This window comes from Denticeps clupeoides, chromosome 11, assembly GCF_900700375.1.
Source record: "Denticeps clupeoides chromosome 11, fDenClu1.1, whole genome shotgun sequence".
Taxonomy (NCBI): Eukaryota; Metazoa; Chordata; class Actinopteri; order Clupeiformes; family Denticipitidae; genus Denticeps; species Denticeps clupeoides.
The window spans coordinates 18,929,477-18,944,366 of record NC_041717.1 but is presented as its reverse complement, the minus strand read 5'-3'; the positions used below and the strand labels follow the sequence as shown (position 1 = coordinate 18,944,366).

Here is a 14,890-nt window from a genome sequence, read left to right as displayed (position 1 = left end):
TGGTATTTCATCCTGTTTATTACTATAGACTCTCTCGTCACAAGCTGCTTAACGCTGCTGCCTCCTAGTGGCCAGAAGTAGAACAGCATAGAACCACTGAGGCGGATACTCAACATATAGACATCTCACAGGTATCAGTTTTTGTAATGGAAAATTATCAAGTTTCCTCTGATTGCAGGTTTTTATTAGTGAATAAGGACAAATAGCATTCTTTTTCTCAGTTTTTTTTATGCACGTACAAAGGTGTATTTTAATTTAGTATTTGCAAGAATCAGGTCATCTTAATGTTCTTCTTCAGTAAATAACAGCAGGATGGAAAAACATGCTAATCAGGATTTGGTCCCAGCTGCACAGCAGCGGCTCTCAATAAACTTTTCTCACCAAGTTGGGTTGTTGGAATCTTTATTTTCGACAACACTTTTCTTTAGCAACTATTTTACAAAATTCCACTTGGTATAATACAATACTAAGTTAACAGTAAATGATTATAGATTCCAGTATGCAAATACCAAACTCAGAATTATTTGGCTTGCTCGTTAACTTCAGACTTCTCTTTCTAAATGTAACACAGATTCAGTCTTTCAGGTTTATTAATTGTCTTTGCAGACTTTCTGGTCTCAGTTGCATCTGGAATGTGTGTCTTGGTTTGAGTCTCAGTGTAGGTGTCTGTGTTGCAATCTGCAGGACATGGAGAGATGGACTCACTGAGCTCCTCATCTGCAACAGTCCCTGGTGTTTTTATAGACTGCGCTGATTTCACCTGATGATCTGGCCTTCCTTTGTTCTCACAGTAAAGGTTTTTGGAACAACGGTGTCTTTTCTCATTTTCAATCTCAACTGGGTCCTTCCCGAACAGTGTGAGAAGATGCTTAGCCGTTCTGTCTTTTGCAACATTTTCTTTGTCTGTTTCATCTTATTTTCTAGCTTAGGAAGTCTCTTTTTTGTGTGTGTGTGTGTGGATGGTGTGTGAAATGGCGTCATCGGTGGATCTATTGTGACGATATGCAAATTGAAGGGGGTCTAGACTGGTCGGAATGGAGCTCAAGATGTGCCCCATTACCACATGTTAGTGCCACAGGCCAAAAGTCATTAAGGCAGCTGGCTTTGTTCTTCTTGGGAACTGGGACAACGGTGGTGTTTTTGAAGCAGACGGGGACAATTGTTCTAAAAATATCTGTAAAGACGGCAGACAGCTCTCTCACTACACACGACCCGAAGTTCCATCTGGACCGGTGGCTTTGCGGACGTTGACTCTGTTGAAGCACCTCTTCACGTCCACGACAGACATGGTGGGAGTGACGTCATGCAGATCTGCTGGAGCCCATTCCTGGAGGATGAGAGTTAGCGAGCTCGAAGCGCACATAGAACGCGTTCAGTTCTTTTGGGAGTGATGGGCCGGTGGAAACGAGCGTGTGTGCTTGTGGTATGTAGTCCGTCAGTTAAACCGGGAGTCCACTTTACTGCTCTACTCCCGTTTTGCGCTCCTGATGGCTTTCCGGAGATCGTATCTGCATTTTTTTTTGTACAGGTCCGCTTCTCCAGACTGGATGGTAGCGTTATCCCGGGGTTTGTGGTTGGGGAATGTCCGTACAGCGTTAGTGGGAATGCATTCCTCCACGCAGGTCTTAATGAAACCAGTGACCGCAGTGGTGTACTCGTCCAGGTCAGAGGAGGAATCTCTGAACATGGCCCAGTCCACACAGTCTCTCCTCTCCCTCCCGTGTCCAGCGCTGCACCGTGCGTGTAAACAGGCAGTAACAGAGAGCGATATGCACCCCGACGTGCCGTGCAGCAGTGGTCGAGCGTGTTGTTTCCCCGAGTGGGACCGGAGACATGTTGGTGATATTTAAATCTCCAGAGACAATGAACAGTCCGTTCGGCTGCGCATTCTCATGGCTGGTGATCAGCTGGAAGAGTTCAGTCAGAGTGTGCTGTGTGGGGGGTGTCAACTGTAGGGCCTGTCAAAGCCCATTAAGACATACTGTATGTGATTTTGGGCTATATAAGAAATAAATGTTGTTGTTGTTATTGTTGTTCCCTTGCGGTGGGATATATACCGCACAATATATATATACACACACACACACACACCGGAAACACTGCGCTGAACTCTCGGCAAGTAGAACGACCGGCACTTTATCAGCAAGTACTCGCGTCCTCAGGGTCTAAAACAGCAGTTTTTCCATATTGTTCGCCAATTTTTTTTGCCGAGTGTTTTGTCTGTCGTACTGGATTAAACTACTCACCGACTGCGAACTAGACATTACAAACAAGAATATACACGCAAAACAGACAAATCTACGAGAAGCGACATTCAACACGTTGCCACTCTACGCGCCGCCGCTGAACATCACAGCAGTTTCACTGTTGATGCTGGACCCAACAAAAATCCAGGATAGAGGGGCTGAGTGAAGGTGGTCTGGACTCTGTACAGGAGGGTCATGGTGTGAGAGATGCTGTAGAAGGACAGAGTTCCTGCCCTGTGATCCACATACACTCCTATTCTGGAGGAGCTGGGGACTCGAGGGAGTTCAGTCTTTTTATTTTTGTGCCAGAAAGAGAAGCCGGATGAAGAACAGAACAAACTCCAGGACTGATCATTATATCCAAACAGACAATTATAACCCCGTCCTTTCCTGCTGACTCCTTTATATGAAACTGACACATAAACCTTCCTACTCCACTCCACCTCCCAGTAACAGCGTCCAGACACACCCTCTCTACACAGAACCTGACCGAACACATCAAATCTGTCTGGATGATCAGGATATGACTGGACCACGTCACTCCGTGTCACTCTTCTGTTCTCCTCAGTCAGATGGAGATATTTATTTGCCGTGTTTAGATCCAGAGTCAACTGGCAGGAATCTGGTCAAGAGGTAAACAAACAGATTTTCAGGGTTAAAAAAATGACATATAATGAAATCTGGATTATATATATTCTCTATTGTATCCCAAAAGGGATACAATCAGACCAATAGTTATTAATACAAATTAATACAAATACAGCAGAATTGTGTGTACAGGTGTTCCTGTGAAGCTGAGAATATTTAATGTGTGTGTGTGTGTGTGTGTGTGTGTGTGTGTGTGTGTGTGTGAGAGAGAGAGAGAGAGAGAGAGAGAGAAAGAGAGAGAGAGATACTCACATTGTAAGAAATCAGATCTGGTCAAAGGTTCAGCAAATTCTATTTTGACGTGTTTTACTATGGAAATAGAAATATTCCAACGTGAATAATTCTTACCACATAATCCTGTAATATATTTGTAATAATATATTTGTTTTCTCGATCACATCTATCATTCAATTCTCATATTAAATCAATTCCCAACCTGCTGCTGATATCTTCTCCTCTTCCTGCTTGCAGAAATCTTCCAGTTTCTCTTTCAGTGCAGAGACAGATTTTACTACAGCCTGACAAGAGAAGCTCTGGTTGACGGTGATGTTGGGGAGATCTTTAGATCCAGGAGAAGCACAGAGAGACGGGAATCTCTACAGAGACAAACAGACAAGAGACAGAAATGGAGAGAGACTTTAAATACACTTTACTGGGGAGAAGTGAAGTGCAGCTCCATAGGAGAGAAGTTTGTGAGGGACGCCCCCTTCTGTAGATGATCAGAGAACAGTGATGGTACCTGGAGGAAATGGATGTGGTCTTCTGTGTGTGAAAGCTGCTCCAGCTCAGCGTCTCTCCTCCTCAGATCAATGATCTCCTGCTCCAGCTGCTCCAGGTGTCCTTCAGCCAAACTCAGTTCAGCCTTCTCCTGATCTCTGATCATCTTACACACCTCAGAGCGCATCTTCTCAATGGAGTGGATCATCTGAGTAAAGATCTTCTCACTGTCCTCCACTGCTGCCTGTGCAGAGCGCTGTTAGGAGACACAGAGAGAGGACGGGGTCCATTTGAAGCAGCAGACCTTCACTCAGCTCCTACTGGGACCCCAAACAGCAGCCTGGTCCCCACAGTTTGGTGTCTCAGTGTGACTGGAAAGTGTCTCAACACTGAGCTCCTCACTGGCTGACTGGAGGAGAGACCTGACTGAGTCCTGAAATGTCTCTACTCCTCGTCTCACTTCTCACCTTGAGAGTCTCCACAGTCTCCCTCAACTCCTGTACTTTCTTCTCTCTCTCCTGGAGTCTCTGCTGGGATCTTCTCTGGGTCTCCACCAACTGCTTCTGTAATAACATATCATCATCACATTCTTTAATATGCTTTAGTGAATTAATTGTCTCCAGAATTCAAAATCAGCTGAAATGATCAATAACTTGTTTCTTTCTGTGATAATCGTATTATAAAGATGCGCTGTTCCTTGTTTGTGAAACTAGTCCTCACTGCTGCTTTTTGAAGTTGGAGTCAGAAACATTAAACACTTTCTATTTGTCTACTTGGAATATGAACCCAGTAGCAGCATGTAAGTGTGATGCTGGGCTACATAGAGGGCAGTCAGTGAAATGCAATCGTTTTTACACATAAACACATTACTGTTGGCATCTTGGGAGGAAAACGTTCACTTTACAGCATAGTTTTTTGTCATGCTGATAAGGTCACATGATTCACAACAGCATGATTAATATGTATTTTTAATAATTAATAAAAAAGAGAGTCTACATTCAGAACGTTCTTGGCGCAGTCTAAGCTGCTTGGGAATTGCTGACATTCTAACCGGGAAGTGTGTCCAGGTCCTAGAATCAACAACACAACGAGGGAACACAAACAGGGAGCCTAATTACATGTAATGAACATGTGATGGTGATTAGGGCTGACAAGACGAGAAAACAGCACCACCTGGTGGGCAAGGAGCGCCATGTTGTTTCATTGGTCACTTAAGTCAGATTTATAGTAAAGTTCTGAAACTTCACCTGAAACACGCTGTCATGGTTCTGTTTCATGTCATAATGTGAATTTATGAGAATGAGAACAACTAAAATAAAATTTCACTTAGAACAGGTTGGCTAAACACTTTTCTCACATCAGTTTAATTTCTCACCAGTTTCTCCGTCTTTTCTGCTGCCAGTGAAATTGCATCATGGCCTCTGTGCTCATCCATCATACACAGATAGCAGATGATCTTCTGATCAGTTCTGCAGAAAATCTCAAACAGTTTGTGATGCTGAGAGCAGATCTTCTCCTGCAGTCGTCCAGTAGCATCAGTCACCGTGTGTTTTCCTCCTGGATTTGCTTCATTATGAACTTTGAAGTGAGTCTCACAGTAAGAGACCAGACACACCAGGCAGGACTTGACAGCTTTGACTTTTCTCCCAGTGCAGACGTCACACTCCACATCTCCAGGTCCAGCGTAACAGAGAGCAGGAGGAGCAGCTTGGAGTCTCGTCTTCTTCACGTTCTCCACCAGTTCAGCAATAAGAGGGTTTTTGAAGAGAACAGGTCTTGGTGTGAAGGTGTGTCTGCACTGTGGACAGCTGTAGACGCCCTTCTGGTCTTCCTCGTCCCAGCAGCTCTTAATGCAGCTCATACAGTAATTATGTCCACAGGGAAGAGCCACCGGATCCTTCAGTAGATCCAGACAGACTGAACAAGTGAACAGATCCTGATCATTAGAAGGAGCTTCAGCCATTTTCCTGCTTTACAATCAGATGGTGTCACACACAGACGGAGCAGCAGAAAGGAGAGTTAACTTTCAGTTTGGTTTCTCAGAAAGGATCAAACTTCCTGATTCAGAAAAGGGGCGGAGTTGTGGACTGGTGATGTCTTTATACAAAACACTCAACAAGAAAAATCTGTTTTATAGTTTATTATAAAAATATAAACTGTAGATGCAAAACATAAAAATCAGTTCTAGAAGTTGATGTGTTGGAGGAAGGAAAACTGCCAAAGTTGCAGTTCAGTATTTTCTTTGGAATGTAATAAGTACCAAAGCACCTACTTTGTGGCAGTTAGAGACTAAGATGTTTCTGTTCTCTTTTAAAATAAAGAAGTGTATTTTCAGTTATATTTCATGTCCTTTTTTATTTATACAGAGTGACTCACCTTACATGGTATTTCATCCTGTTTATTTTTATAGACTCTCTCGTCACAAGCTGCATAACGCTGCTGACACCTAGTGGCCAGAAGTAGAACAGCACAGAACCACACCCTCTTTTTTCTGAGGTGGATACTCAACATATAGACATCTCACAGGTACCAGTTTTTGTAATGGAAAATCATCATGTTTCCTCTGATTGCAGGATTTTATTAGTGAATAAGGACAAGTTGCATTGTTTTTCTGTGTTTTTTCTATGCACGTTCAAAGGTGTATTTTAGTATTTGCAAGAATCAGGTCAGCTTAATCTTCTGCCTCAGTAAAAAAGAACAGGATGGAAAAACATGCTTATCAGGATTTCGACCAAGCTCTGCGGTAGGGGTGAGATATAAAGTCATGTGTGGACCTTAGTTAGACAGTTTTTTCTGCTGCGCAGCAGAGCCTCTCAATAAACTTTTTTGCAAATGTGTCCTCTGCTTTTAACCATCACCCTTGGAGAGCAGTGGGCAGCCATGACAGGTGTCCGGGGAGCAGTGTTTGGGGCGGTACTTTTCTGTCACAATTACAATCACTTCACTTTCAGATGTAGGTCCAGTTAATCTTCACCATGGTCAGGGGTGGACACTGGCACCTGATAGACTATGTCATAGTAAGACACTGTCACATCAGTGATGTGCTCATAACAATGAGGACAATGAGAGGTGCGGAGTTCACCATGATATTGCATGGGAGGCGGCTTCACTGTGAGCATCTGGAAAACATTCAAATAAGAGATGAGATTTGTTGCTCCCTGGCTGAAAAACTCCTGGAGCAAGAACTCTTCCTAGTGGTGAACAGTGATGAACAGTGGACAGCCTCCATCAAGCAGCAGCCAAGACAATTGTCTTCATGAGCAAAAAGCACCAAGACTGGTTGGACAACAACTCGGATGCCATACACAATCTTCTAAACATTATGCACACAGTACACCCGGTAGCCCTAAAAAAGCCTTCATCCAAAACGGCCAGAGGAGTCTGTGGGCCATGCAATATGAGTGGTGGACAGCAAAGACACAGTAAATCAAGTCTTTTGCAGATAGGAATGACATGCACAACTTGTACAGTGCGGTCAAATCCATATATTGACCAACAACAACAACAACATTTATTTCTTATATAGCACAAAATCACATACAGTGTGTCTCAATGGGCTTTGACGGGCCCTACAGTTGACACCCCCACACTTGACCCTTCTGCACACAGGTAAAAAAAAGAGAAGAAGAAACGTTGGGAAGGAGTGGTACAGAGAGGGACGCCCTTCCAGGGTAGAGTGAGCCTGCAAATGGTGTCAGTGCAGGTTAGTGATGATTTATCCAATAAGAGAAAAGGTCCTACAGTTGTAGCGGTGGAGAAGTCCAAAGTGTAGTCCAGTGTCATGGTGTACATTACACGTCCATTATGATGCTACTGGTCCATTTGAAAATCCCTGAAGCTTTGTTATTGTCAGGATTGACTGCAGATGTGCTTATCACCTGTACCCAATCCTGACAGTGCTTAAAAACCGCAGATGTCCGCCCCTTCGGGAGGGACGACATTTTCGTGAACTCTGTGACACGTCGCCCATTCTGGTGGAGCGTTTTCTCCCCGATAAGCCATGGTACGCAGCGCCGCGTGATGACGTCACCCCGTCAACGTCGGCGGGTGAGTGGGCAGAGCGAAGACAGTAGCGTTGGCAGCAGCGAGGAAGTGACGTGGGCAGCGAACGCAGAGGATGCGACCCCCACGATCTTCGCCATGTCGAGCCAGGAACTTGCACTCTGCTGGCAAGGCTCCCCGTGGACTTGGACGACACGGACGACGAGAGCACGGGAGACGTGGATTGGGCTCCGCACATCGCGTCCGTCCATGATCGTCGCGAGGTCCGTGGGGACCCACGTCAATTCCAGGGGGGTAAGCCACAATCACAGCGGCGTTCCTCCAGCGAGGAGGTGGGCAGGCTCCAGCCCGAATGGCCAGAGTACTGCCCATGGGAGCTGATTGGATGTCCGCAGGGTGGACGACCCTCGGAGTCACCGGTGGGAGGACACGGATGACGAAAGCGGCAATGACGTTGATTTTCTTTGGGCGGTCGGTGCCGGGATGGCTCCGCCCATTGCGTGCGTCCGAGATCGTCGCGACATCCGTGATGACCCACTGCCCGGACGTTCCCCAGCTGAACGGCAGCGCAGCACCAGCGCCCCCGCCTGCTGGAGAAGACGTCCATCACCCTCCACGCCACACTCCCACCACCATCTCCAATGACGTGCCCAGCCCCGTGTGGGACAGCCCAATGGCCCCGGGACCCTTCAGTGGGGCAGCAGACGCAGATGAGATCACCACCATCCTCGCGTGTCTGTCTGGGTCAGCATGAAGCTGGGGCGCAGCCCTCTGGCAGCAGGGAGAGACAGACAGAAGCCAGGGATTGAACTCTGCCCCTCCTTCACATCCAGTGCCAGTCAGGAAGAAGACCCAGCACTGGTGGGCGACGAGCAGGTCGTGCCTCCCGAGATCCTGGCTGTGCCCCCTGAGGAGGTCCCGGAGTGCCCAGAGAGGGAGCCAGACAACCCGCTCTTCTGTTTGTCTCTGTCTGTGTGTGCGTGGCAATTGTGTCCATATGTCGCCCCCACTTCCCCTCTTTGTGTCCACCAGATGGCGACCCAGCCGCAGAGCCGAACCCCGGGGAGGAGGTTCCTGACCCGAATGTGCTGGTCCAAGACGAGGTGGACGAGCCCCATGGTCCAAGTCCAGCCGGAAGGGGGGGGGGGTGCGCTCCCCTAAAGAATTTTTTGGGGGGGTGCAGTTCGGGTTGGGGGCTCCTCCTGTAGGTGGGGAAGCGATAAAGCTGGGTCCTCCGGTAGCCGGTGAGGAGGGCGGGCCAGGCATGGGCCTGTGTCCGCCTCCAGAGGGGTGGAGCACCATAGAGCCCCCTGGTAGGCATGAGGACCCAGCTGGGACAGGCAGGAAGAGGGCCTGATTGTCCCAACGGACGCAGAAGGGGCTAGCCGGATGGTCTGGCAATGCCCCCCCCCCTTGGCACCAGGGGCGTGCAGTGAGAGGGGCTGCATGTGCCGAGAAGGCATCAGCCTGGGGTGCCTGGAACAGTCGCCGGAGGCTCCGAGACAATCTCCCTGCGCGGTGCAGGGGGTGACACAAGACGTGTCAGAGGGGACGTGTGGAGACAGGGCCAACACGTACCCAGATGGATCGGCCCTGATTATTGTGTGCAGGTACGAGGGTCCGGAGCCGCCACGCGGGACCACACCGGGAAGCCAGGCCGAGGGTCCGGGGCCGCCACGCCTGACCTCGCCGGGGAGCCAGGCCGAGGGTCCGGGGCCACCACGCCTGACCTCGCCGGGGAGCCAGGCCGAGGGTCCGGGGCCACCACGCCTGACCTCGCCAGGGAGCCAGGCCGAGGGACCGGGGCCACCACACCTGACCTCGCCGGGGAGCCAGGCCGAGCCCTTGTGGTTCCCGCGGACTTGCGGGGGCTTTCCCCGTAAGTCCGTAGTCGTGACAGTTATGGTGATGGTGGCTGTGGTTACCCTCTGGTTCTGACCGGCAAGATGTTCCACAACTGTGGAGCTCTACAGGAGAAGGATCTGCTCCCAGCTGTGACCTTTGTACTTTGGGTACCAGTAGTGACCCTGCACCTGTTGATCGCAGGGGGCGTGTCGTGTCGTAAATAACTAAGAGTTCACTCAGGTAAGGTGGAGCAAGACCATTTAGAGCTTTATAGGTCAAAAGCTGGATTTTGTAGTAAATCCTAAATTTGATGGGTAGCCAGTGCAGTGATTGTAAGACTGGGGAGATGTGGTCAAATTTTCTAGTTCTAGTTAGAACTCTGGCTGCAGAATTCTGGCTGGAGTTTACTCATGCACCTACTCGAGCATCCAGACAGTAATGCGATGCAGTAATCTAACATTGATGTGATAAGGGCACGGACCAACTTTTCTGCATTGAGCATTAAGATTATGTTTCTTATCTTTGCAATACTTCTAAGGTGAAAGAATGCTATCCTAGTGATATTATCTACATGCGAATCGAATGAGAGACCTGCATCAACGAGAACACCTAGATCCTTTAATTCTGTACTTGGTGAGATAGAAAGGCTATCCAGAGTTACGATGTAGTCAGACAGCTTATGGCATCGTAACTGGCTGCTGACCGCAATACCTGGCAGCCAGTGGTGGAATGTAACGAAGTATTTGTACTTCCTTACTGTACTTAAGTACATTTTTACGTATCTGTACTTTACTTAAGTAAAAATAATAATGCATACTTTTTATTTTACTCCACTACATTTTGCGGCAATTATCTGTACTTTCTCCTCCACTACATTTCTACAATTTATGCCGTTACTCGTTACATTTCATGAACACAATTTCCTCAAAATCTTGCATGAAAAAATGGTTAGCCTATCGCGTTCTGGCGTTGTTTGCCATTTCCTACCTATCAGGCTTTATTAGCTCCAATGATGACAGAGCGTGCGTCAGTTAGCTGCACGAGCTGGTAGACCGGCTTGATAAACATATAGAGGTAAGCTATGCTATGGTATGCTATGCTTTTGGGTATGTTATGACATGTTATGATACTATTATCTAGCGAAATGTATGCTGACATACAGAAATAGTATAAAAATCACACCAGTGTAGCTTCATTATTCTTTTAACATGGTGGTAGGATACAACTGGCTTATTAGCTCAGAGAAGATAGCTTAATGTCTTTGCTAGCATAATGTCCAGCTCAGTGTTGTGCTAGTGAACACTAGTTCACTTCGTTCTTTAGTTTTTTTTTTCTTTCAGTCCGTGAAAATGTAAACAAACTGCTTCTGCAGAGGCGTCCGGACTCAAAGCACCAGCCATGCTAGCCTGTAATTGCCAGAGTGAACATCACTCACATTCATAATTTGTAAACTGATTCGTTCAGTTCAGCGTTCACGAAAAATAGGAACTCGTTCAGTGAACGCCGTTCATTGAATGCGTTCATGCACAACACTGGTCCAGCTTGGCTGGAAGTGGTGCTTTCCGCCTGTTTCACAATCAGTAGTCATCTCTGACTAGAGATGTGATTACAATAGACCAACACTATTTCCTGGGTTTCTCACATATTTCAGGACCCTCTCCAATTTGGTTTTGTATTCACTTAAATGCAATCTCTCGTAATTATAAGGTTTATATACATAGTTTAACACAGTAAATAGACCTAATAATATACTTGATTGTGCTAGTTACTTTGTTAAGATAAACCAATCAGGACATGATATATCTTTAAATCATTTATGTACTATTCAAAACTATTCAACATTTCTGTTAAGAGCAGTAAAAGGGAAACACAACAGTAACACAACCACTGGTGTTTGGTTACTGTTGTGTTTCCCTTTTACTGCTCTGAGGGATCAGAGAGCAATGATGGTACCTGGAGGAAAAGGATGTGATCTTCTGTTTGTGAAAGCTGCTCCAGCTCTGCGTCTCTCCTCCTCAGATCAATGATCTCCTGGTCCAGCTGCTCCAGGTGTCCTTCAGCCAGATTCAGTTCAGCCTTCTCCTGATCTATGATCATTTTACACACCTCAGAGCGCATCTTGTCAATGAAGTGGATCATCTGAGTAAAGATCTTCTCACTGTCCTCCACTGCTGCCTGAGCAGAGCGCTGAGAGAGGAACACAGAGAGAGGACGGGGTCCATTTGAAGAAGCAGACCTTCACTCAGCTCCTTCTGGGACCCCAGACAGCAGCCTGGTCCCCACAGTGTGGTGTCTCAGTGGGACTGGAATGTGTCCCAACACTGAGCTCCTCACTGGCTGACTGGAGGAGAGACCTGACTGAGTCCTGAAATGTTTCTTCTCCTCGCCTCACTTCTCACCTTGAGAGTCTCCACAGCCTCTCTCAGCTCCTGTACTTTCTTCTCTCTCTCCTGGAGTCTCTGCTGGGTTCTTCTCTGGGTCTCCACCAACTGCTTCTGTAAAAACATATCATCATCACATTCTTTAATATGCTCTAGTGAATTAATTGCCTCCAGAATTTGAAATCAGCTGAAATGATCAATAACTTGTGTCTTTCTGTGATAATCGTATTAATCCATCATACACAGATAGCAGATGAACTTCTGATCAGTTCTGCAGAAAATCTCAAAGAGTTTGTTATGCTGAGAGCAGATCTTCTCCTGCAGTGGTCCAGTAGCATCAGTCACCGTGTGTTTTCCTCCTGGATTTACTTCATTATGAACTTTGAAGTGAGTCTCACAGTAAGAGACCAGACACACCAGGCAGGACTTGACAGCTTTGACTTTTCTCCCAGTGCAGACGTCACACTCCACATCTCCAGGTCCAGCGTAACAGAGAGCAGGAGGAGCAGCTTGGAGTCTCGTCTTCTTCACGTTCTCCACCAGTTCAGCAATAAGAGGGTTTTTGAAGAGAACAGGTCTTGGTGTGAAGGTATGTCTGCACTGTGGACAGCTGTAGACGCCCTTCTGGTCTTCCTCATCCCAGCAGTTCTTAATGCAGCTCATACAGTAATTATGTCCACAGTGAAGAGTCACCGGATCCTTCAGTAGATCCAGACAGACTGAACAAGTGAACAGATCCTGATATTTAGAAGGAGCTTCAGCCATTTTCCTGCTTTACAAGCAGATGGTGTCACACACAGATGGAGCAGCAGAAAGGAGAGTTAACTTTCAGTTTGGTTTCTCAAAAAGGATCAAACTTCCTGCTTCAGAAAAGGGGCGGAGTTTGGAATGGTGATGTCTGTTTACAAAACACTTAACAAGAAAAATCTGATTTATAGTTTATAATAAAGATATGAACTATAGATGCAAGACATCTATACATCTAACAATCAGTTCTAGAAGTTGATGTGTTGGAGGAAAGGAAAAGTGCCAAAGTTGCAGTTAGATCAGTATTTTGTTCGGAATGTAATAAGTACTAAAGCACCTACTTTGTGGCGGTTATAGAGACTAAGATGTTTTTGTTCTCTTTTAAAATAAAGAAGCGTATTTTTAGTTATATTTCATGTTGTTTTTTATTAATACAGAGTGACTCACCTTACATGGTATGTCATCCTGTTTATTCCTATAGACTCTCTCGTCACAAGCTGCATAACGCTGCTGCCTCCTAGTGGCCAAAAGTAGAACAGCACAGAACCACACCCTCATTTTTACTGAGGTGGATACTCAACATATAGACTCTCACAGGTATCAGTTTTTGTAATGGAAAATTATCAAGCTTCCTCAGATAGCAGAATTTTATTAGAGAATAAGGACAAATGTTTATTTGCAAGAATCAGGTCAGCCTAACCTTCTGCTTCAGTTTCTGACAACGGGAGCAGGTATGAATGGACTGGAAGCTCTTATTTGGGGCCCTGCACAGCAGCGGTACATGGTATTGGTCACTGACATCTGGGACTGAGTGGCCCAAAAGTGCAACAGAGGACAAAAATAAATTTTATTGTCAGTGTTTCACAATGGAACATGGAACATGAGGACCATTCTGGACCTCCGTGGCAAGTATGGAGTAAAAAACACATTTTTTTAACTATAAAAGCTCAAAATGAAATATTTATTTTCTGGACATCGCTAAACTGTACCAAGATGAAGGTCGCAGGACAGTGGGGATGAGCCACCACAACGATCGCGCCGCCCTTCCTGGTAGAAGGTGGATATTGTATGCGGAGGAAAACTCTTTTCAAGGTTCTTTTTTTTTTTTTTTTTTTGTTAAAACCATCAAACTGTTTTCACGACGCATTGTGAAACGCCCTAACTTGCCCACTAACGGGCGTGAGGCTTGGATCTTGGCTCCTAGTTCCGGGCCAGCAGCACGAAATTCAGTACAGTCTGATTGTTTCAGCATGTTCTTTATAGTTCAAAATATTCGGTGGTCTCAGTGCCCCCCTCACCTTCTCTAATATTTGTGTCCAGACCATTTAACTTAATGAAGGCCATGGCTTTGTAAAATAAAAGGAAGAAATGGCAAAAAGGTGTTGGTAAATGTGGTTCTGCTTAAAGCATAAATTCTATGCATATTATCACACGAACATGTATTATATGTATTATATATTGGGTTTTTTCTATTTTGCACACTATTTTGTATATCTGTACATAACTGCTTTTACTACCCTTGTCTTTTTGTTGCACTGTAGAATTCTGTCACTAAAGCAAATTCCTCATATGTGTAAACATACGTGGCAATAAAGCTGATTCTGTCGCTATGGGCGACATGGGAGGTTGGCCAGCATCGTGGTGGGGGTGGCATCACGGGCATTAGCAGTTTTTTTCCCTTTTTTGCACGTGCCCATGCTGACATCATGCATCTAATAACCAGCTCAGTAAAACACTGAAGTTATTATTTGAATTGTCTGTTCCACCTTAAATACTGCTCAGCAGGCTGCACAACCTGTTTAGTTCAGAGAGGCTTACAGCCAGGGAATTTTTTTCAGAGATAAAGAACAGTTTAAATCTGTATATGGTGATGATCTCAACATCCTGAACTACTATAAATGGTATCCTGTTTTACCTGTCTGGTCCAACATGGTTTTTGCTGAAAATTTAAGGGTTAAATAGGATCTGTAGAAACAGTATCAAATAATACCTTTCAGGCCCAAAACTTTTTTCACTGTAAAATTAACCTGGGAACTTTGCTCATGTGCACATAGAGTAATGGTCAAAATGGACATTTCAATGTAAAATAAACAGTATTGGTTCAGGTGGAACAGACAATTCGAATAAGGAGCTGTGAATAATCCAAATAAAGCACATTTAATTCATAATATTGTCAATCCACGGCCATTATGTCACAATTCATTTTTCCTGGGTTGTCCAAAATGGCAGAAAAAAAATGACAAAAACCGAATGTGTGCACTAAAGTGTCTATTCATTTACATTGCAGTGATCCTCTTGTTGGAG

At 45.6% G+C, this 14,890-nt stretch overlaps 1 protein-coding gene and 1 pseudogene across 1 annotated transcript; both read right to left on the bottom strand.

Annotated features, from left to right (window-relative positions):
• Positions 1-875: 875 nt before the first annotated feature.
• Positions 876-5,660, bottom strand: LOC114799143 (tripartite motif-containing protein 16-like). Its single transcript, XM_028995426.1, has 6 exons — positions 4,987-5,660; positions 4,079-4,174; positions 3,634-3,867; positions 3,331-3,490; positions 3,147-3,203; positions 876-2,868 (listed from the first exon to the last, which is right to left on the bottom strand). Exons 1-6 carry the CDS (start codon positions 5,572-5,574, stop codon positions 2,351-2,353), a joined length of 1,653 nt encoding a protein of 550 aa, XP_028851259.1. The 5' UTR covers positions 5,575-5,660; the 3' UTR covers positions 876-2,350.
• Positions 5,661-6,390: 730 nt separating this feature from the next.
• LOC114799148 (E3 ubiquitin/ISG15 ligase TRIM25-like) lies at positions 6,391-12,631 on the bottom strand (annotated as a pseudogene).
• Between the last annotated feature and the right edge of the window lie 2,259 nt (positions 12,632-14,890).

Bases quoted from the DNA above. Each gene is read 5' to 3' on its own strand.
- LOC114799143 (XM_028995426.1), bottom strand. From the start codon at position 5,574: ATGGCTGAAGCTCCTTCTAATGATCAGGATCTGTTCACTTGTTCAGTC. The intron at 4,175-4,986 runs GTGAGAAATTAA...ATGTTATTACAG, and splicing joins CAGAAAAGACGGAGAAACTG to AAGCAGTTGGTGGAGACCCA. The intron at 3,204-3,330 runs GTTGGGAATTGA...CTATTTCCATAG, and splicing joins GGAGAAGATATCAGCAGCAG to TAAAACACGTCAAAATAGAA.